Source organism: Phyllostomus hastatus, unplaced genomic scaffold, assembly GCF_019186645.2.
Source record: "Phyllostomus hastatus isolate PE091 unplaced genomic scaffold, TTU_PhHast_1.1 phas_scaffold_345, whole genome shotgun sequence".
NCBI classification, from domain to species: Eukaryota; Metazoa; Chordata; class Mammalia; order Chiroptera; family Phyllostomidae; genus Phyllostomus; species Phyllostomus hastatus.
This window is the reverse complement of record NW_025334024.1, coordinates 2,293,729-2,316,123: the sequence shown is the minus strand read 5'-3', so window position 1 is coordinate 2,316,123 and position 22,395 is coordinate 2,293,729. Positions and strand designations below refer to the sequence as shown.

Genomic DNA, 22,395 nt, shown 5'->3' with positions numbered 1-22,395 from the left:
GAACAAGATGGCTGGATTCCACCATCATGTCTGTTGTCCCAGGAAAGCTGAGCTGAAAAATGCAGCAGCGAGCAAGGAAGGACTCAAGGGTCCTTCCATGTCTGCTCCACTTCCTTCTATATATTCATCAGGACTTTTTACATTTCCACTAACAATGCTAGGAATTTACCTTGAATTACAACTCCAGTTAATTTACCCTGTGACATGCCTTTGAGTTTCCTAGTTACACAAAAGTCTTCTGTTACCTTCGTTCCTAGAGCTGAACTACACACACGCATACATTACAGTTCCCACGAGACCACAACACAGGTTTGCCAGATTGATAGAGAAACTCCTCAGAGCACAGTGGAACATCTGTGATGAATTTTTTTTTTAAGATTTTGTTTGTTTTTAGAGAGAGGAAAAGGAAAGGAGAAAGAAAGGGAGAGAAACAGCAATGTGCGAGAGGCAACATCGATCAGTCTCCTCTGGAACGCCTCCCAACTGGGGACCTGGCCCACAACCCACATATGTGTCCTGACCAGGAATCAGGCCGGCACTCAATCCACTGAGCACACCAGCCGGGGCTGAATCTGGGTCTTCCAGGTGTACAAAATACAAAACAAAGCAAATGGAAATCACAGATAAAGAGAAAATGGAACTTTTTTTGCCTCTATTTCAAAATGTCAAAGGAAATTTACTTGCCACATATATGAGAAAAGGTTAATATTGCTAATATTCAAAGAGTTCTAACAAATTTGTAAGACAACAGACTCCCTGCCCTGGCCAGTGTGGCTGGAGTGTAATCCCATGAATCAAAAGGTCATGGGTTTGATTCTCAGTCAGGACACATACCCAGGTTGCGGGTTTGATATCCAGTTAGGGCACATACAAGAAGGCAACCAATGTTTCTTTCTCACATTGATGTTTCTCTCTCTCTCTCTCTCAAAAGCAATAAAAAAAAAGTCCTTGTTTACGGATAAAAAAGGAAAGCAGTAATAGATTCCCTAAGAGGACAAGAGAGAAAACAAAACAAAACAAAAAAAATAACAACCCACAAATAAGAAATTCACAGGAGGTGAAATAAAAATGGCCAAAAGCCATGTTAACACCTATCATTTAGAGAGTGAGGGCTTCACATGCATCATCTCATTGAATCCTATGGGACAGCACTTCCCACTACCACTTGGGCAGGTGAAGCAGCCTATCCAGGATCCCTCAGTGGATACACAGCCCACCCCTATGACTCTGAATCCGGAGTCTTGGCCATTGAGGTTTACAGAAGAGAGATGAGGAGCTGATCCCCTTGTTAGGGGGGGATTTGAGAAAAGAGGCCTCCTCATGCAGCCTCCCTGGCGGTGTGAATTCCAACAACTGGGCAATGGGTACCTAAGGTGTTACGAATGTGCACATCCCACTACCCACAACCCTGCTTTGGGAAATGTGCACTAGGAAAATAATCTCAGAAGTCCTAGAGGATACATGTAAGTCCCATGAATTCCCATGAAATGCACAAAGGCAGTCTTGACAGCACTGTTCATGACAAGAAAAAAATTGCAAATTTAAAAACCTACCAGTAAGGGAAGTAGTCTGTGGCCTATGTATGCGGGGGAATAATATTACGAAGCTTTTTATACTAAACTGCCTCTAAGAGAATACATACAGTATGATCTCATTTAAGTAAAAACATGTACATGACTTTATATTTGTATATGGAAAGATGTTTTCCAAAAATTTAAGTTTATCTTTGATTGTAGGGGCTCTGATGATTCTTACTTTTTAAAAAATAAGTTTATTTGAGCTAACTTGATGACATATGCCAAGGAAACGCTTCAAATGCTCCCTGATGATTCTTACTCTCATCGTCTTGCTGTTCTGCGCTGTTTTTGCCTATCCTGTTTACCAATACCTGAGAGCTTATTGAATATCAAAGATCTGTTAACGTTTAAACGCAGAGAGCCTTGTACTCTGGATTAAGTAAACCTTTCCTCCTAGGATTTGTTACAAAACTAACTACCCACTATTCTCACCACTGCCACCAGCACCCCTGAGTGGGACAGCAACCTCTCTGGCACTGCCCGCTCCACTCACCTTGCACAGATGCACTCCTTTCCTCAGGAGACCCTCCAAACACTCGGCCCCCTCTGCTCCCTACTACTCAAGCTCACCCTCATGCTCTCCCCAGCTTCCCCCCCCCCAACACACACACAAACACACCCCCGCCCCCAAAGGGCTGGGGAAACGGAGGGCGCCGGGCGCCGGCGGACATCAGCGGACGTCAGCTTACTACCCTGACCGGCCTAAACCTCCAGGGTCTCACACCTACAGGGACCACCCCTCAACCCCAGCCCCAGCTGGCGTCACTTCCCTTGGCTCCGCTGCTTCCAGTCTTGGCAGCTGAGAGACCACTCCACCCTCTCGGAGCACCCCAATGCCCACCGGGAACTTTACTTCACCCACACTCCGTGCCCTGGATCTGCTGTGGGCCCCCTGCCCCCCCACATCGCACAGCAGGGTCTGCCCTTTGGAACCCCCATCTCTGGCAAGTCCCCATCCAGGGCCCATGGGGACCCAAGACTCCGAGTCCCCTCCAGGCCGAACCCCTCGCGCAGCCGAAACCCTGCCCATGGGACCCCCGAACTATCGCAGATATCTATCGAACCCCCATTCCAGGCCCATACCCCCAGTACAACGCACTCACCCTCCCGACAGCGCCGTCTCCAGATGGTGTCCGTGTGCAGGATGTGACGGAACTTGGTGCAGACCTGAGCCAGGCTCGGGAGGTCTGTGCCTGGTAGCGAGGCGAAGATCTCCACCAGCAGCTCTGGAGGCAGCTCCAGCAGGGAGCAGCGCGGGGGCGGCGAGGGGCTAGCGCTCCGGCTGCTCCCCCCACCGCACAGCACTGCCGCGCCAGCCTCGATGCGCTCCTCCTCCGGGTCTGTGTCCGGTTCGCTGTCGGCCGCCGCCGTTTCGGCTGGGCCCCGGCGCTGCTGGCGACGCCGGCATCCCCGGGAAGGGCCCACGCCGCAAAGACGAGCACACACCGCCATGCCGGTCAGAGTAACAGCTGCTGTGGTCGCGCGTGCGCTGCGCAGCTGTGAGCCGCCCCGCCCCACCCGGGCCAGAGCCCAGCCAGCCCCCCAGGGCCTAGTCACGCCCACTTACAGCCTAGCTTCATTTACCACCCCCCACATACCCCTCCATCTTGTCTAGGCCCCGCCCCCTAGGAGGGACCCACAGAGGACCAGCCCCCGCAAGCCCCGCCTGCCAGGGGGGCGACGTGCGGGACCCTTTCCTAGCCGCTGGCGACTCCCTAGTGGCCCTGGCATCGCCTCACCTGAGGTCTGAGGGCCTCCTGTCCGGCTCTCGGAACAAGCACAAGTAAAGAATGTCACCCACAAACGTGTGACAGCTGTCCCTTCCCAATCGAAGATAGGCTGGTGGGTAGCAGGATGGTGCGCTGTCTGCTGCGGCATCTGAGGACCAAACTTGCTACCTCTAGAGTATGGGGCTGACGCGCTCCCCACTGCACGGACCAGGCTTGCAGAGGCCGCCCCTCACCTGGAGTGCCTCCAGATGTGTCTGCCGTCCCAAGGATGGCCCTAAGGACCATCCCCCATGGTCCTGAGGACCCCCCACCTCAACCTTCCCCTGAGGACAGCTGCAGGGACTGGCCCCCAGGATTCCCCAAATACACCTTCCTCCCCAGGAATCCCCACCCCCACCCCCTGGAAAGCTCCGGATGACCCCCAAGGACTGCTGCACACAGAAGGTGTGATTAAGTGGCAGGAGGAACCAGTGCCAGTTGTTAAAGCCCTACAAACTAGGTGAGCAAAATAGAACCCTGAGTTGTGCCTGCCAGCTCTTTTATCTAACAACTAACATTCACTCATTACAGCGAAAGGGGAAATCATGATAGCTGATGAATCCTGTGTCACCTCTCAGTGATCTTGTTATATCCCAGTTACCTTGTTCACTGTGCTCCAGGGCAGGTGGGTTCTAGAGAATCTGTAAAGCCACCTGGGATAATGGCTTCACCTTAAATTGCTCATAACAAGGAACTGTTGTTATTAGTTGTTTCCAGAGAGAAGGGCCTGGGGTGTGGACCCAACTCCATTCCGGTCAGACTTACTTCAATGACCCGAAGTGCTGCAGAAGCTGCCCAGAATCTAAAGCACAGGTGGCAAACACAAGTCAACCCTCCACCTTGTTTCTACTGGCGGCAGCGCTGAGCTCCTTGCCCCTAGTTAAGGAGTAGTTCCATTTATACAGTCCTAAAATTACATTCGGCCCTTTGAAGGCAACTGTGAGGCTGATGTGGCCCCCAGTGAAAATGAGTTTGACACCCCTGGTCTAAATGGAAGCTAAGAATCCACAGGCCACCCCAGTGTTTCTGGTCGAGTGTGGGGTCTTGCTAATCTAGTAAAAAAAAATAGGAAGCTTGCCAGTTCCCCGGGGCCCAGTCTCCACAAAGTCCTGGCTATCCAGTACCACCTCCATAAAGAAATCTCGAGCAAAAAAAAGGGGAGCCTACTCTAGTCCGTAGAATCCCATAAATGGGGAAGTACATTTCCTGGTAAAACTAACAGTACCTTAGTTAAAATTTTGACCTTCTCAGGTCCACATAATTGAAAAACAACAGCAAACAGAGATGGCCTCCCTGCATCTAAAAGGTTTTTCCGTCCCTCCTGTGCAGTTACCAGAACTCACTAAACAGCAACAAACAAAAGCAGACTCATCCCATGTAAAAGTACTCAGTGGGCCCATGGACTCCTTATCACACCACACCGAGCAGCTCACTGTCTGGTCCTAACCTCCCAGCCTGGTCTCACCTCCTTCCCCACATGCATCTTTCAATGCGAGCCACCAGATTCCTTAGCCATAATTCACTATGCCTTCTCACCTCTCTGTCACTTTGCTCAAGCTGTCTCCTCTGCCAGGAAGTCCCATCTCCCCAGTCTGTGTCATTAAAACCAACCTGTTCCCTCTTGTCCTCTAAGGCACCCCCCTTCTGGGAAGGCTAGTCCCTTTATTACAGCATCATCATATTTTATTGTAAACATTTGCTCCCTTTGGAACCAGCTTTATTAATGTATCCTTTGTAACATGGTAGATAAACCAACGTTTCAGGTAATAAAGGAATGTTTACTAACTAAATGTTTGTAGAATGAAAACAAACTGGGTAAAAGATTAAGCAGGGAGAAATATGAGCCAAACAGATGTAGAGAAGACTGGCGGGTTATCACCATCACCATCCAAGCTAAGAAGTATCTCAGCAATGTATCAACTAACATAATAAACGTTTACAGAATGCCTGACTAGCCTAGGTGCTATGTTCTGTGTGGATCCATATATTCTAAAGCATGATCCTTGCCACTGTTACATTTCAGTCAGTTTGTTGAAGAACATATCTATTCCTTACTAGGTCCTATTAATAAAATAAAACTTTCTTCTAGAGGAGCTTAGAGTATATAAAAATGTACAAAATAATTTGCTCAAGTGCCCATCTTTAGTAGAACGGTTAAACTATTACATGTTGATAATTTGAAATATACAACTATACAGTTAAAAAGCATATCTATGTATTCTTTACAGCAGGAAGTCTGTGTACAGTAACTCCCAAAGATGCTGAAGGACGGCGCTGGTGTAGACCACCAGAACAGAAGAAAGAAGGAACAGAACAGGCTCTGTCACCATCAGAGCCTGGGTGACCCATGTTGGCGTAAAGGAACCAGAAGGGAAAGATTTGCACATAGCAGAGAACTGTTACAGGTTGAACCCTGAAAGTTTTATTTGTCCTTGAACAATTTTATAATCCCTTATATACAACTGTATCCTTTACAAAGAACACTAAGGAGGGGGCATTCATACTGAAGTGAGGAAAAAGTAGGTAGAAAAGATCGTTTGTTTTAACACTATGAGACTACAATAATCAACTCTTCATTAGTGAAAACTGATAATATCTAAGGAAATAAGAAGAATACAGGGGAGGGCATTTTCCAATTGGTGGTAAGCAATGGTAACTTTACTCACACTGTTTTTCAGAATCCAGATGTGAAAAAAATGTCATCTTATCATTGCTCAGCAGAAACAGTCAAGGTGACTGGAAAGAAGGGAACACATTCAAAGGCTAAACAAGAGGTTCATGGTTTAAAATGAAGAGTCTGAACAGTTACATCCCTTATATGGGCAAAAGCTGAAAAAAACAGCAATCCTTTGAAGTGTGTTAGAATTAAACAAGCAACAATAACAACAACAAAAAAAAACTGTGGAAAGTCACCCAGTCCCATCAGCTGTTATTCGTTTATTTAAGAAATAATGTTAGGTTATGTGTGATTTATGGTGGCTTTCCTGCGAGCACTAGGTCGCTGTTTTCTTAAGTTTTACCCCAGAGGCAGAGAGTCACCGGGGAGGAAGCACCGTCTTCCAAAACCTCCCAGGAGCGACTGAAGACACTCCCACTGCACTGCACCTAAGGCATGCCAACTTCAAAATCCTCCTGACTGAATCCTTTCTGAGAATAGCTCCAGCACTCCTCTTGAGCAATACTTGTTTGTTTACTTGTTCAGAAGAGCAAAGAGATAACACAAGACTGACTGGACCACTGGCCAATAGTGGCCCAGACAACTTCCAGGGTGAAACCTGTCTTCCAATCAGAAAGAGGAGAGGTGGGTCGGGCCAGGCGGGCCAAAGGAGGTGACCTGCTTCTCAATGTGACTTGCCCTCCATATTGAGTGTGGCAAAAATAACCCTTCTGTGTTCTAGACTGCAGGTTCATGTCTCGTGCCCCATTTTATAGATTCTTAGAAATAGCTAGATGGCACGATTTAAGCCATCTGGCATCACTAATGCTGGGATGTCATATTCATTTTTTTCTCAGTTAAATTATGTCCCCCACAATTATGGTCATTTAATGTTATGAAAAAAGGAATAGGGCGAGAGTTACTTAAAACTAACAATGCTTGGCTTTCTACAATGATTATTTGATAGTTTAAAAGTACCATGAAATTCCTGGAAAAACACTAAATAAATTTCAATGAAAGATGTGCTTTTGCTTTTTCCCTTTATATGTATTGTTTTAAGGAACAGTAGTATTTATGTTATTTATCTAAAAACCAATTATACTATGCTTATATTAGCTAGTATAAAATAATTCATGAATAATTCATTTACCACTCTGACTATTAACTACAATCAAACTTCTATTAAATTGCAATCTGGGGCACAAGAAATTTTTCACCATATGCTTAAGCACACTTGTTTTCAAAAGTTACATGAAGTCACTTTCTTTTTTACTGGTTTTAGAGAGAGAGGAAAGGGGAGAGAGAGCGAAAGAGAAAAACATCAGTTTGTTGTCCCACTTATTTATGCATTCATCAGTTACTTCTATTATGTGTCCTGCCTGGAGATCGAACCCAAAACTTAGGTGTATCAGGATGTTGCTCTAACCAACCTAGCTACCCAGCCAGGGCCTGAAATAATATACTTTAAATATAATTTGCTATTTATTTGAATATGCTAAAGTGGAGATTATGTTTATGAGACACCCATACTGTACACATCAACTGTATTGGATAATTTTCTGAGAAATATGTAGGGATCTGTGGTTTTAGACTGAAGTAGGAACTTAAGGTTAGGGGTTGGACTATAACAGCCACTGTAAATGTGGACTTCAGTGCTTGAAAATGACAAGGAGTAATCACATCCCATCACTAGCACAGGCCTTGAGGCTAATCCCCTGAGGCTCTGACAGTGAACCCAAGGCCTCTAGTAATTTGGTATGTACGCCCAAGGGACCAGGAAAACAGGAAGCCCTTCTGCCCCTCTCCCCACCTCCATATGCCAGATAATGGATTTCCCCCCTTCTTGCATTTGAAACGGTTGTCCAGCAAGAGAACAAGAAGTCCATTTCTTACGAAGTAGCGCTAAGCTAAGAAAGCACTCACCAGCCAATACTTACTATCATAAAATATCCTTTTTGACTTCAAACTGATCATTTTATGTTGGGCAGAAGGTAGGTACATAATAAGCACTTACTGGATCTCACAGATATTTTTTCCAGTCCTCACAGAATAAACACAAAACAACAAAGAGAGTACACTTGGGAGCTTAAAACCTTCCTTTGGAACTTTGGAAACCTGCTGAAATGTCTAAGTACTATCAGATTTTGAAAGCAAAGAACTGTGACAGAGGGACAAACACCTGGGAAATAAAGTGACACATGCACAGATGTACTGTTCTGTTGTGGACAGTGGGAGAATAAAGAGCCACAACTAACATCATTGTTCTGGTGGGGGGAATAATTAATTACACGAGGATCTCCAACATGCTTGCTTGCTATAAAGAGAGAAATCCCTTTGTATTAAAACCACTTTGAGAAAAGCATCTTAGAAAGTTGGGTATGTTTGTATAATAATGTATATTAGCATAATCCAATTTCCTTATCAAACAGGCATACAAGAAAGGCTTTTCCAAACGAAAGGGTTGCGGGGGGGACCTGAAAATGATGCTGATCTTACAAAGCATTAGATATTGAAGAGCAAAAACAGCGAAAGAATCAAGTGCTGTTGAAACAGATGTACGTTCATCAGATGTTGAGATGGGGAATAACTGAACTAATAACTAAACACTGCATAGTGATCTAGATTCTACAGGCTTTTATTTGCTCCTCAAAACTCACTTGGAGTTCTAAAATATCACCCTTTACCCGAGTCTGAGACTTCGAAAAAACGGCTTATTCAAGGTTGCTCAGCTCGTCAGTGGCTGAAGTGAGTAAGACTCAGCATTTGAGGACTGGAAAACCCCCCTTAAGTGAAATCAGCACACTAGTGACGTGGGGCAGGCCCTCTGCCGCAGGCACGGGCAGGCGCGCAGGGGCCTCCAGAAGTCACCTAAGGGCTGCAGCGTCCGGTCCAAAGAGGAACTCACCCGATGGGAAGGTCTCAAGCTCAAACAATTATCCTTAGACTTTCTTCCAAGTTAAATTCCAGTAAACAAAACCTGAAAAAAACAGCTGCAGGTCTTTCCTACTTCGGACAACGTGTGACAGAAGTTACCAGTGGAGATTCTTAAAATTAAAACACACACATACAACTGAACATACTTGGTCCGGAAGGCCAATGAAAACAAACAAAAAGTTTACACCTCAGAATAACCAGCAACTCCCAGATCGGCGATACTCGTGCAGCAGGAGCACAAAAGGACTCTGTTTTCCAGGAGGAATCTTTGAGAGTCACCAGCACCGAGCGCTGGAAACATCGGTGCACTAACCCAGAGCAGCTGGCCAAGAGAGGCGGCGCGGCAGGGTCTCCGGAGGTCGCACCCGGCCTCTCCTTGGGGCGAGGGACAAAGCGGGTAGCCTGGGTCCGTCTCGTTCCCCCTCCCTCCCGCAGGCCCCCACGACACGTCCCCACTGGGCGCCGCCAACTCAGACGTTCGCCGCGCGTGCGCCACCCCACTTCCGCCACGCTCGAAATGGCGGCCGCGGCGGCCGCCCTCCGCCCCGCCTCCGGGGGCGGTGCGCTAGTCACCTGACGCGGCTGCAGGCTGAAGAGACACAAGAGAAGTCGCTGTCGCCACTGTCGCATCCGCCGCCACCTGAAGCTTCCGGGACCGTCTGCCTCGCCGTCCCTTCTGAGCCTCCCGCGCCATGCCGTCGGAGAAGACCTTCAAGCAGCGTCGCACCTTCGGTGGGTGCCGCGGCCGGGCCGGGGCCCGGAAGGACCGCGGGGCCGAGGCGCCGGGCCGGGGTTTGACGGGGGCCGGAGCGGGCTGAGGAGCCGAGACGACGGGCTGGGCCGGAGAGGGCCGGGGGTTGGCGGGGGCCGGGGAGGGCGAGGAGCCGCGCCGGAGGCCGCGGGCTGACGGAGGGCCCGGCGCGGGAGACCCGAGCGGCCCAGACGGCGGGCTGGGCCCCGCAGGGCCAGGACTGACGGGCGACCGAAAGAGCCGGGGAGCCGAGGCGGCGGGCTGGCCCGGGGCCGACGGAGGGCCGGGCACCGCAGGGCCGACGTGCCGGGGCGGCGGGGACCAGGAGCCGGGCCGGGTTGAAGGCTAGGGGCTGGGGGCTGGGTGGCGGAAAGCCGAGGGGCCGGGCCGCGGAGCTGGGGGTGCGCGCTCGGGGCCTGACGGGCTGCGCACCGAGTCCGGCGACTGACGGGCGGAGGGTTTTCGGGGAGGGCTCGGAGGGCGGCGGACCGGCGGGCGGCGGACCGGCGGGCGGCGGACCGGCGGGCGGGGGGAGGGGGGCGGGGCGTGAGAGCCGGGCCCGGGGCGTTCACACCTGGCCGGCCGGCGCGCGCTTGCGCGGAGCTGCGGAGTCGCCGGGCGCCCCTCGTCGGCGCTCCTGGCTAGGGACGGGGGTGACTGTCCGTCCCAAAAGTGCGAGTCCTTGAAGGAATGTCGGACTCGTGGGGAGGCTGTCCTGGACGCCGGCAGTGCCAGGCCCTCTGAAGTGGCTGGTGGCCCTGGGATGCAAGTGAGTCACCTCTAGGTGCGTTGTCCTGGTCGCCTGTGGGCAGAAGGAAAGAGTGCCGTGGTCAAGGGGAGGAGTGGAAACGGGTGAGCCCCGAGTCTGCCGTCTCTGCGTCCCGGCGCCGGCCCGTGCACAGCGGACGTGCCGGGACGTCTCGTGTCGGTTCGTGGCAGGAGAGCTGGGGCGGGGGTCGCCTTTTCCCGGGCTCGTGGGGACATTCTCACTCTTACACCGCCTACACCTCAGATCAGGTCTCCTTCGCTGTAGACGGCAAACCCCGCTTAGGTTTGCTGGCACTTGGTTGACAATGAAAGTAGCATCACGATAGTGACTCCTCCACAAAAATGACGAGAACGAAGGGATTAGTGCTCCTTTTAAGCAAGAAAATTCTGCAGTAACGAGCGGCCTCCGTGGATGTCTGTGTAGGACTTGTTTACAGCGGCTTGGGGAGCACAGTGGGACCCCCGGCTCCACTGTCTCCGGGCAGTCAGGTGCCTCCCGCTGCTCGGGGAGTTCCCGTGGGAATCTTATGCGCCATCTCAAGCATCGGCACCTTTGCGTAGATTCCGGGCCCCTAGGAAGGGGTGCACATTCATCTGGGCTTGAATGTGGTTGTCCAGATCTCATTATTGATAAGTATTTGATTTCTCGTGCCCGAGGAGTTTCAGTAAGTGAAATTCGCGTCGGCCTGCCCAGCATGTCCTCAGACAACCTCTTGAGGCAGTTTGTTGGTCAACAAGACTTGGATGTGCCTTTTTTGTTAGGAGTTTTTTCCTCAGTGACCCTGGTGAACTCTTCCTATTCTTTAGCTTTTATGCAACCCGGAGAGCAGCATTTGAAGCCTCCGTCCTTACTAGCCCTGCATTCCGGAGCTAACTGCGCACGTTTGTCTGGGAAAGATGTTCATTTCTGATGACTGCATGGACTACAACGATCCTTTCCTTTGCTGAACGTATTTTTACGTTATTCTGAAAAAGTATTTTCTGATGACTTAGAAGGATTTCACCTGAAATCTATGGCCCTGGGGGGTACACAAGCAGGAATGTCCCATTTTTACCCTATTAGTGTACCTTTCTGTGCAATTGTGACATTCTTTTGAGTTAATAAAACTACTATAATAATCATAACCCACATGCATTTTCACATATGAACAACTGTAAACCTACTTTTGTCCACTTCATTTATTGTATATGGGCTTTCCCCTTGGCTCGCCATTCCTCCCCGCCATTTTAAGATATCTTTAGTAGTAATTTTGCAGAAAAGTATCAAATATCTTTTAATAATTTCCACCTTCCCTTGTTCCTGATTATCGTTAACAGCACTGGCAATTGACAGTTTTCAGAAATTTGTAGCACAGTGAATGAGGGGAACCAGCTCTTTGGGGAGAACCTCTTTATAGAATCTAAGACCAGCCCCAGTTAGCTTAAGCAGTTCTTTCTTTCCAAGTGAGTGAGTTTAGGTTAATTTAAAATTGAATATAGTTCTTTTGATATATGGTAATTGAAAGGGTTGAAATGGATCTTAGCCCCCTCCCCTCCCAAACAACTCCTTCCTTTTGCAACTGAAGAAACTGGGTGGGGCCCAGAGAGGTGAAGATCGCGGTCCACCTAGTGGCAGAGTCTGGACTTGCACTTCTGACCTTCTGAGATGAATTCTTCCATCCTCTATAGGGGAGACATCATTTCCAATATGTGAAGTGGATCCACACTCAGTCAAGATGCCTAGTGTGTATCTTTGCAGATGGTTTGAAAAGTATAATGAACTTAAAAGGTTGTATTTGAGCGCCCTGGCTGGTGTGGCTCAGTGAGTCGAGTGCTGGCCTGTGAACCAAAAGGTCGCCAGTTTGGCTCCCAGTCAGGGCACATGTCTGGCTGGCAGGTCAGGTCCCTGGTTGGAGGGGTGCAAGAGGCAACCAATTGATGTATCTTTCGCACATCAATGTTTCTCTGCCTCTTTCTCCCTCCCTTCACTCTCTGAAAATAAATAAATAAAATCTTTAAAACAGTTGTATTTGAGCAAATAGTTTGGGATTTGGTCTTCTCAAATGTTATAATAGTTTCACTCCATTTTCTTCTGGGGTTGGCCAGTTTATTCAAAATCGGAACTGTTTCCCAGACACTGTTCTGCTGAGATTCAATGGTAAACTTAGGTCTTAAGCTCCTCCACTGATAATGAAAGGGCTTGCACATCTCAGGAGAAGCTTACATGTTGCTCTAGAATAAATAGCTCTAATAGGTTGACTGGAGAGTGATATTTATGCCAAAACTTAGGTAGCACTCCATGAACTCAGCAAGTTGTGGTACTCTCTGATGGGTTGGATGTTACATTTATGATTTGTAGACAGATAGGGAAATATTATGCTTCTCTTTCACTCAGTGACATAAACCCTGGAAAATGTATACGTGAATTTTTACTTTAATTGCTCTGAGGAATCTCAAAGCAGCTTTGCAGATAATGTGTTGGTAAAATAATGTACTTTAGATTCCTATCTATTTTTATCTGTTTGTAAGGCTTATAAGGGTTCTCAGAGATAGGAGGAAAAGGAATCTGGGGAGGTATATCTTAATGTGCATTTGGAGCAGTATCTTCATTTTCTGTGTGTTTATTAACCATCTCCTATGTATAACCCTGGGCCTTGAGGGAATATAGACATTACTAGAGCTGGGTCCTTGACTGCCAGGGTCAGTTTGTTGAGGAAGACAAATGATAAACAGATCATTAAAGCACTAAGAAAATAATTGAGTAAATAAATTGCTCTTTTTATGTGCCTTTGATCTGTGTTGTTGGTGTGGTCCTGTCAAATGTACCCTTGGTCTCTGAAGATAACTAATAAAAAAGAGTAAGGTATAAGCATGTACCATATTTAATTAATTGCTTCAGCATCACTGGGCCAAAACACTAAAGACATTCCTATGTCACTCTTTTCAGCTCAAAAATATCACTTGTCTTTAGTAAAAATAATCATTTTTGTCTTCCTTTTAGGGTCATATTTTAGGGATAAATCAGGATAAAAAAGACTTTTGACACTATAGTTTGAAGCTTCACATTTAGAGCTATTTTGGTTTTTCCTTCTTCATTAACCAAAATAAACCTGTTTCCTTGTGTAAAAAAATCTCTTCCTTTTGTACGTAAATGTTTCCACTTACCTTTTAGATTTATTAGGATAAACTTTTAAATATGGCACATTCTTAAGAGAATGTTAAAGAATTGCCATCCATTTGCTAGAGTGAATTAATTAAATTCGTATTTCCCCAAGCCTCTGAAAGAATCTACCCTGACAAAATGGAGGTTTTTGTTGTGAAGAGGGCTGATAGCTAAATCTGGATGGTCGAGCACCTTTTCTAGTCTAGGAGAGTCATGGGGACAGGTCTTAAAGCAATGAAGAAGAATCCACACCCTCAGAAATAGAGGTTTCAAAGGATGATGTAAAGGAAGTGCTCCTCCTCCTGTATGTTTCCTCTACTCTGAGTCCCTTCCTAAACACTGCTGACACCAGACATGGGTTTTTTGCACATCAAGTAGTTCAGCTGGGTGTCCTACAATTTAACTCAATTTAACACTATTTACCAGTGTTAGCCTCAGATCCAGCAAGTTGAGGGCTCAGTCCCACAAGAGTGCTCCTCCCCCACTAACATTTCAACCATTAATTGCAAGTGCAGGTTTTAACCTGTGCTTCTGACCAACTGGCTACAAATCAGGTTCCCACAACCCCCTCACTTGTGATTAAATTGCCAGAGTGGCCCAAGAACTCAGGAAAACCTTTTACTTATTAGGTTACCAAATTATGATAAGGGATATTAAAGGATATGAATGAACAAGCCTATGAAGAGATATACAGAATGAGGTCCAGAAGACTCCCTGTCCCTATTTGGTGTGTGCCACCCGAAAGCTTTCCAAACCCATCCTTTTGGATGTTTATGGAAGCTTTATTACATAGGCACGACTGATTTAAGTATTGACCATTGGTGTAATTTAGCCTCTTGTCCCTCTCCTTTCCCCTCCCAGGTGGTCAGGGAGTGAGGCTGAAAGTTTCAACCCTCTAATCACTGTTGGTCCCCTTGGCACCCAACCCCAACCCTTAAGGCTTTCCCAAAGATACTGCATTAAAATAAACTCAGGTGTGGTTGAAAGGGGCTTGTTATGAATAAGGAAGGACCTTTTATCACTCATATCACTTAGGAAATTCCAAAGGATTTGGGAGCTCTGTGCCAGGGCCAAATATACATTTCTTGTTATAAATAACAATATCACAGATGAAAACTACTAGGTTAAGTTTATTTTAACAATAGCTGAATTTGTTTATTCTCATGTATTGAATAAAAATATGTACTGGGCTCAGTTGGTAGGAGCATTGTCCCATATACCAAAAAGCTGCAGGTTCGATTCCTGGTCAGGGCACGTACCTAGGTTGTGGGTTCAGTCCCCAGTTGGGAGCCTATGAGAGGCCATCAGTCTGTTGTGTTTTTTTCCCTCTCTCCCCCTCCCTTGTATCCCTCCTACTTCCCCTCTCCCTTCATCTCTTTCTAAAAAGCAATGAAAAATGTTCTTAGGTGAGGATTAAAAAAAGAAGAATGCACTGGTAGGAACCCATAAGCTTGCAGTCTTCTTTGTCTATAGCAAATATTTAGTAATTTATCTTAGCAGCTGATTTAGAAATGTTGGATGGGAAAACAGAAATAGAATCATGTTTATATTTGAATATGGGAATTCAGTAGTTTTTATGAAGACTACTAAAATGTTTTTTTAATCCATACCAAATTGGCAACAATGATAGAATAAATTATAGTGCCTTTTTTCTGGAGCCACCAGCATAAGCACTTTCTCAGGAAGTTCATGATATTGATCATTTATTTGCAAATACCATAAGAATGAGTCCTAACCATGGTAAATCAAGGTGATTTTTAGAGGGTTTAAAAAGAATTTATTGATTCTGGAGAGAGAGAAAGATCAATGTGTTGTTCCACTTATTTATGTATCCATTAATTGATCCTTGTATGTACCCTGGCCAGGGATCAAACTCCCAGTCTTGGGGTATTAGGACCATGCTCTAACCAAGTGAGCTACTCAGCCAGGGCCTTAGGTTTTACTTAATGCCATCTTAATCATATGTTCATGTATTGCTTTATATATGACATGCCTCTCAAATTATACCTTATTGGGAACTGGACTTACCTTGTTTTTTTTTCCCTGTGTTCCCCAGAGAGCTTAGTACAATTATTTGAAAATATTAATAAGTGATTATATTAAGGGGCAGAATACAGAGAATTCTCAAAGTATTCAACAGTAGCTTTTGTGCTTTAAACCTTCATTTTGGGTACTGTGCAAAACCATTTAAAACTTAAATAGGGCATTCTTTTTCCTCCACTCTTATGTCATACCAGCTGATAGAGCCATGTAATTGCATATTAGTTTTCATGTAGTTGCCTTTGGCCTTACATACTAACCTTTGCCAGATATGAAGTGTTAGTGCTTGGTTTCTCTCAGTTCTAGGAAAGATGTGTCTACTGCTTTGCTCTGCCATAGCTAAGGAAAGATGAATTCAAATATGAAGGTTACCAGAAAAAGTGCAGGCAAGAAGCTGCATTCGGGCCCCTAATAACACCTATGTCTCTTCATTGCAGAACAAAGAGTAGAAGACGTCCGACTTATCCGAGAGCAGCATCCGACCAAAATCCCGGTAGGTAGTTTCAGGTACCCATGTATGTCTCATTGGTTAATGATGTATAAAGAAGAGAGCCCTGCTTAAGTATAAATTTAGTGCAGTGCTGCTGTATGCAACTACCTAACAGGGTTTCTAGAGGAATCCTACTTCTGAGATCTCTTAATCGAGTTTTTAATATACTTATATTCTGTTTCCTTTTAAATCTGAGTTTGCCATCTTTAATGTTACACACTTCACAAATCAAATGTATTTTCAGGGACAGGACGAGAGGGTCTAGAACCGTTAGTACTTTATCAATGGAAGGAAATACCCACTTCTTCTAAAGAAAGCAAAGACTGCTACTGTGGGCAAATGAGCAACTCTCAGGATTTAAGTGAGACTGTATATTCTAGGCTGCCTGACTTCTGATGCCCTGGAGAAGTCTTTTCTTATATTTGGCTTCTTTGCAGGAGATGGAGGAACAATACTGATCATCCTTGTCATGTGTAGGGGCCGCAGATGCTTATTGCTGTGCTTAGGCAACCGAGTTCTCTGCCTTGAATCCTTTGGTGGTGGACCTCAAATTAAATAGGCTTCTGCTAAGACACTAGCTGTTCTAGAGAGAATTTGTCAAAAGGAACTTTTGGTTTCAGGCAGAGGCCGTCTTCAGGCCCCCTAGGGTCAAGGTTGCTAAGTGATCTTGGACTAATTAGTAATATTCTGAGAGGAGCTCATCTGTAAAATGGGGAGAAAAATCCCATGCCATGTGGTTGTTGGCCGAGTTGCAAGATCCTGGGTGTGTGGTTGTTACCTCCTGCAACTTTTACAGACCACTTACAAAGAAACTCCACTGCCAAATACTGTAGAAGTTTTCATGTTTGGCTTTGAGACTGGTCATCTCGTACTGAAGTGAGGGGAAAGAAGATGAATGATCCATGGGGTTGGGGCTGAAAAGGTACACAGAAAAGAGAGTAAGATGGGGCTGCTCAGCAGTTTCATGCCTGCAGGATTCCATAGTAAGACATGTTCTGTCTTGCTTGGACTGGTTGGAAATTTCACAGTATGTCCTTGGCCTTGGGGTCAACGTATGGCTTAGAGGTGAGCCTTCTGGGGAATTTTCTTAATTTTAAAGTTTTTCTTTACTTTTGAGCACCTACTGTATCTATTTGCTACAGCAGGTGTTGCATATATTGGATGTTGTCCTTTAACAGGAAAAGGGATTCCCCCTGGAAATAAACGGCCAGCCCAACAGGCTGTCAGGACTTGTTCCACAGACTCCTTTTGAAATGTGAATATATGTGTACATTAAAAATCGTATCTTTTGCTGGTAGTTCCAGGGTTTATTTACTTTTTTATTTTGCAGAAATCACATATTTCTCCATCCATGTATGTGCTTGTGACATGCTGAACAAGTTTGAGAAGCAGACTCATAGCCACTCCCATGTTGAGAATGTGATGAGTGCAGACAAACAATGGACAGAAGGACAGACAAGGCACAGGCAGTTCCCTGGCCCTCCAGTCTCCATTCCCCAGTGGTGGCTTTCTCTTCTGTGTTCCTGTTCATAGCCCTACCATCTAAATGAAATATCAAGAAGGCACTTTTCAGATCTAGTCAGATACCTTATTCTATGTGTTATACATCTGCTCTCCCAAATTAGAAGAATTAAAGGGAAAAATTTAAAAACAAAAACAAAAACTGAAAAGTAAACCAAGCCTTTATAGGTGATTGTATTTTCATGGAGCTCACCATATGGTGAGTAGAAACCGCTACAACAGCTTCTCCCCAAGCAGATCAGACTCACAACTGAAAGCAGGAGGTACCCAAGGTCATCTTATCCAGCATTTTTTCCAGGCTGCTGTGTGTTCCTTTAATGGAAGGATTCTAAGGTCTTGAATTTTTCCTCCCACTCTCTACTTCTGCTTCTTCCTGGGCCAAGAATCTAAGATTTCTATATTGTCTCTGATTTCTGCTACCACTTAACCCCAGGCAGGTAGTCTACCTACTGATACTTTCTTGTGGATATTATGTTCTGAATACACAGCTGTGCTAGGTAAGCTCTTCATTTTAACAAGGGAGGTGATGACAGCTAGACTTGGCCCTAACACAGAACCTCATGTAGGTCCCATAGAGTGGAACAAAGTTCAGATAAGCATTTTCCCTCTTTTGAAGAAATATGTAATTTCTTCATATTTTGAAGAAATATGAAGAAATTGGTATCTCTCAACTTCTCAATGTTGTTACAGGTCAGAGAGTTGCTTTATGTGAGGAAGGATGTCTGTGGTACTCAGTAAAGAGATGGTAATGAGTCTCAAAGGCAGTCACCAGTATGTGCTCAGAGCTTTTATATGGCTTAGAACTGGAAAAACCGCTATTTCTTTTTCTCTGTACAAAGGAAGTATGGCAAGGAGCTAATGGATTTATTTCAGTTCATAATGTGAAACTATTTTTGTTTCTTGCATAGCTCAAGATTCTTGACTTTAATACTCATTAAAGGAATAGCAAGAATATTTTACCAAAATGAAAGAAATCCTCAAGTAACAAATTTGTCCCTGGAACCAACTAATCATGATCTCTACTTGTCAATATTGATTTGGGATTATTTTCATGTAAACAGAGAAACATGTGCCTAGTATTTAAAAAAACTAAGTCTGTTACCATAATTAAGATCTTACCATTTTATTAAGGTTCCTTGCCACGTCACAGGAAATGGTGGTTTTACAGTTGATATAGACAGATTCAGATCTTTATACTTTAAGCTGCTACTCAGCCTCTCTGCTCTTCTAAAACTTAGGGTCTTTTTTTTCTGACTAGTAGTATATTTTCATGGTTCCTGTAGGGTAAGTGGAGGCAGTCTGGCTTCCTTACCCAAGTGCAGGTAACTGAGGGAAGCAGTGTTCCCATAGCTTTGGACAGGCCTGATAAGTAGTATTCTCATAGCCTGAGACTGGGTCCAGTAAACTGTTCCCATAACATGAAGTGGGCTCTTACACACAGAATTACACTACGTTACATAATTCTCTGTCTTGAAGGCAGCTTTGTTCTAGTATTTAAAAGGGGCTTGGGTCTCCCTGCTCAATGCCACACTGGGGAGCAAGGGCTACAACATGTGCCACACAGAGACATGCGGGGGACATGTGGCTTGCAGCGTGCGTGGCTCGCCTACTGGTGAATAAAGGCATGTCAGACATCCTAACTGCTTCGTGAATATTCTTCTGTTTGCCTGAATACCATGAACCTATCAGGCCTTGATCAGCTGCAACAGTTCCAAATAAAAGAATACATAGCAGTTTTGTCCTCCACCCTGCAGCCACCCTGCTCACCTCCCTGGAGGTGGCTACTTTGTCTCTCAGGTACCATTTTATAGGAGAGAATCTAAGCTAATAAATGATCACTCTTCACAGGAGAACTATGAGGAAACTAACAAACATGCTATTTTAAACCTCATTTTGGCATGTGCCAGTTACAATATAGGAAGGATTTTATTTTTCTCTGTTGATGGCTATTTTAAAATCACCTTTCTGGCTTCATTTCTAGGTGATAATAGAACGATACAAGGGTGAGAAGCAGCTTCCTGTCCTGGATAAAACCAAGTTTCTTGTACCTGATCATGTCAACATGAGTGAACTCATCAAGATAATTAGGTACTTAATCATCTCTTTTTTATTTCTTTGAGTAACTTCTCCTTGTTTATCACATTTACAGATAGATCTTTAGTTCTGATTAAAATTACGTAAGCTTAGTGAGACTACAGGATGCTTCAATTCTCAGTTTTTTAATATTTTTTACCTGCAGGATCATGTCCCTTCGGATCCTTTCATAACAGCTAGTGTGGATGTCCATTAACCAGAAAAGTTACAAGTTTTGTACAGCAAAATTAGTAAAAGAGTATAGACTTGGTACAATGGTAATAAATTGTACCAGCTTAGGTCTTAGTTTATAAATATTTTGAACTGTTTTTCTCACAATTTAGACACTAATAGCTCTTCAGACAACATACTAGTTTAAAACTGGCCTCAAGAAGGTAATAAGAATAACCTATCAAGGATTATCACTAATATTGATCATGAATATAATCATAGAAAATGTTTTGTGCTTTGTGAGAAGAAATGTTAGAGTCATCATCATCTATAAGGCATATACTTTAATTTGCTAGAAGCAGCATTTGGAAAATTGTTACACTTTTAAGTCATTCGAGTGAGTGATATTTTTACATATGCCCCTTACTTACTGATGTATTAATTTTTCTTTTCAAATTTTCTTTCAATAGAAGGCGCCTACAACTCAACGCTAATCAAGCCTTCTTCCTGCTAGTGAATGGGCACAGCATGGTGAGCGTATCCACACCAATTTCAGAAGTGTATGAAAGTGAAAAGGATGAAGATGGATTCCTGTATATGGTGTATGCCTCTCAGGAGACATTTGGAATGAAATTGTTGGTGTAAGACTAGAAAAATGCATCTGTTCTAGAATTTTTTAAACCCTTACCAACAGGAAAAAAAAGGGATGTTACCAACTGAGATTGATCAGTTCATCTAATCACAGATCATCAAAACAGTAGTGTTCCTGCCTAGGAGCTTTAGAAAGTTGTTTTTGTACTTCAAGCAGAAAAACTGGGCTCCAAACGAGCACACTCAGCTTTGGAAAACTACATTATTTAACCTAGGCTGTCTTGTTTTCAGATTTAGAAGTTTAAAAATAAAATACTTTGCATTCTGAGTTACCATAAAATAGACCTTCAGTTATTTTAATGCTCTTTCCACAACAGGAACTTGCATTTTGAGCAGAGACAATAAATCTTTTCTCTAGGTTCATAAAACCAGCCAACTTTTTAATTGGAGGGTTTCTACCCAACTAGAGAGGTCTCTAAGAGGATCTTTAAGCATAAGTTGTCAAGCATAGCCCCCCCAAAACACATTTGCCATAACACTTGGCGAGAAGGCCAAATAGGGGTGTGTAAGAAAACTGTGAACTGCTGTGAAAGGTTCCTCCTGATTCCTAGTGAGTACACCCCAAGTCAATGCTCTTGCAGTGTTAGGAAGTTCTTACTTGGTTTGTTCCCCAGGAAGTAACACACACAGAAAAATATCACTGCTCAGTAGGAACCTTGAATAATTTATTTTGGTCTAGTTTCTCAAAAGTCCCAGAGAAAAAAAATGACATTTCTTCTGTTTCAGATATTCTCTGATCAAAAAGGTCAAACTAGTGCTTGTTTGGTGATTAAACAAGCAATTGTATCAGTTTCATTCTTTAGGGCAGGGCTGGGAACTACAGAATCCTCAAACTAAAGGTGTTAAAATTCAGATGCACTTCCTCTACATTTAAGCTTAAGGCTGCAGATGATCCATATTTTACATTAGGTGTGTGACTAAAATATGTGATTAAAAAGTTACCACATTTTAACGAGTATTTCAGTTATCACCGCTAGGTCAGACCACCATCGAAATTCCCGCACTGTAAGTGCACGTCAGTTGTGAAGAAAGCAGTAAAAGGAGATACATTCTGTTTGCAGATACTAATGTCAAAAATTAAAACTTATTTTCCATATCCAACTAGAATAACCAATGCTTCCTACTACCTGCATGGGGCTCGTTAGTTTACTGTTTTTATGGGAGTATCACAAAAAGATCACATACCACTTTAGACTACATGTTGCAGGTCATGATTTGCCCTTGTATGTTTAGATGTGTATGGAACACCTGCATCAGTTAGTGGAAATTATTTGCTGTAATGGAGGGATTAGGCAATATTACTGCATATGGGCCTTCAACCCCCCCAAGCTCCCGTCACCTACTCCTGTTGCATGCGTCTGTCTACATGGCTAACTTTTAATATGTATATTTTTACATTATGTACATTCTTAATCGGCCTGTCTTGTTTAGATTGTATACGTCATATCTGACATTGTTGTAACTACTGTGTGATCAATAAGATTCCTATAAGAAATTCTGCTTTTTAAAAAAAAAAATCAAGGCGAGAGGGGTGACGTATATCCCAGATTAGTGGGTGGTCACTCTATATTTATAGCATCTTTAAAACAACCAGTACATTTTTAATGAACTAAGGTCAATAAAGGCACAATTAAAAACTTATCAAAGCTCAGTTTAATGGATCAGTGTCCGAGACTTACAATCCTACATACTGTCTGTAGTAGCCAAAGCCAAACAAGTAATATCCTTCCTAAGAAGGAGCACCCAGACTGGTTTTGCTGTGTGGGACAGCAGTCGAGTTGGAGGGACACCCACCTTTGAAGGTCTCGGCCTTGTCATGAGCACCTTCTTCACCTTGGTCAAAGTTCTCCCA

The 22,395-nt window shown here is 44.6% G+C and overlaps 2 protein-coding genes across 5 annotated transcripts in view; one reads left to right on the top strand and one right to left on the bottom strand.

Moving 5' to 3' along the window:
- Window positions 1-9,335, bottom strand: part of FBXO31 (F-box protein 31) — a 39,691-nt gene extending 30,356 nt beyond the window's left edge. The window contains exon 1 of one of the 4 annotated variants that reach the window (XM_045818451.1): window positions 9,250-9,335. Coding sequence is in view for 2 of the 4 variants with exons in the window: in XM_045818448.1 (XP_045674404.1) it covers window positions 2,681-3,029 (349 nt within the window). In the remaining 2 variants the exon portion in view is untranslated. Of the gene's footprint in view, window positions 1-2,680; window positions 3,162-9,249 lie in introns of those variants that run through there. The other 3 variants (XM_045818452.1, XM_045818448.1, XM_045818449.1) reach the window with 3 other exon arrangements.
- A 176-nt stretch (window positions 9,336-9,511) lies between these two features.
- MAP1LC3B (microtubule associated protein 1 light chain 3 beta) lies at window positions 9,512-22,184 on the top strand. The gene is made up of 4 exons (XM_045818453.1): window positions 9,512-9,668; window positions 16,075-16,130; window positions 19,630-19,736; window positions 20,363-22,184. Exons 1-4 carry the CDS (start codon window positions 9,629-9,631, stop codon window positions 20,535-20,537), a joined length of 378 nt encoding a protein of 125 aa, XP_045674409.1. The 5' UTR covers window positions 9,512-9,628; the 3' UTR covers window positions 20,538-22,184.
- Window positions 22,185-22,395: the final 211 nt, after the last annotated feature.

What these genes read in the sequence shown, in the direction of transcription:
- MAP1LC3B (XM_045818453.1), top strand. Translation starts at nt 9,629, where the DNA reads ATGCCGTCGGAGAAGACCTTCAAGCAGCGTCGCACCTTCG. An exon ending in CAAGCAGCGTCGCACCTTCG is followed by an intron (nt 9,669 to 16,074) that starts GTGGGTGCCGCG and finishes TCTTCATTGCAG; the next exon opens with AACAAAGAGTAGAAGACGTC. An exon ending in GAACTCATCAAGATAATTAG is followed by an intron (nt 19,737 to 20,362) that starts GTACTTAATCAT and finishes TTCTTTCAATAG; the next exon opens with AAGGCGCCTACAACTCAACG.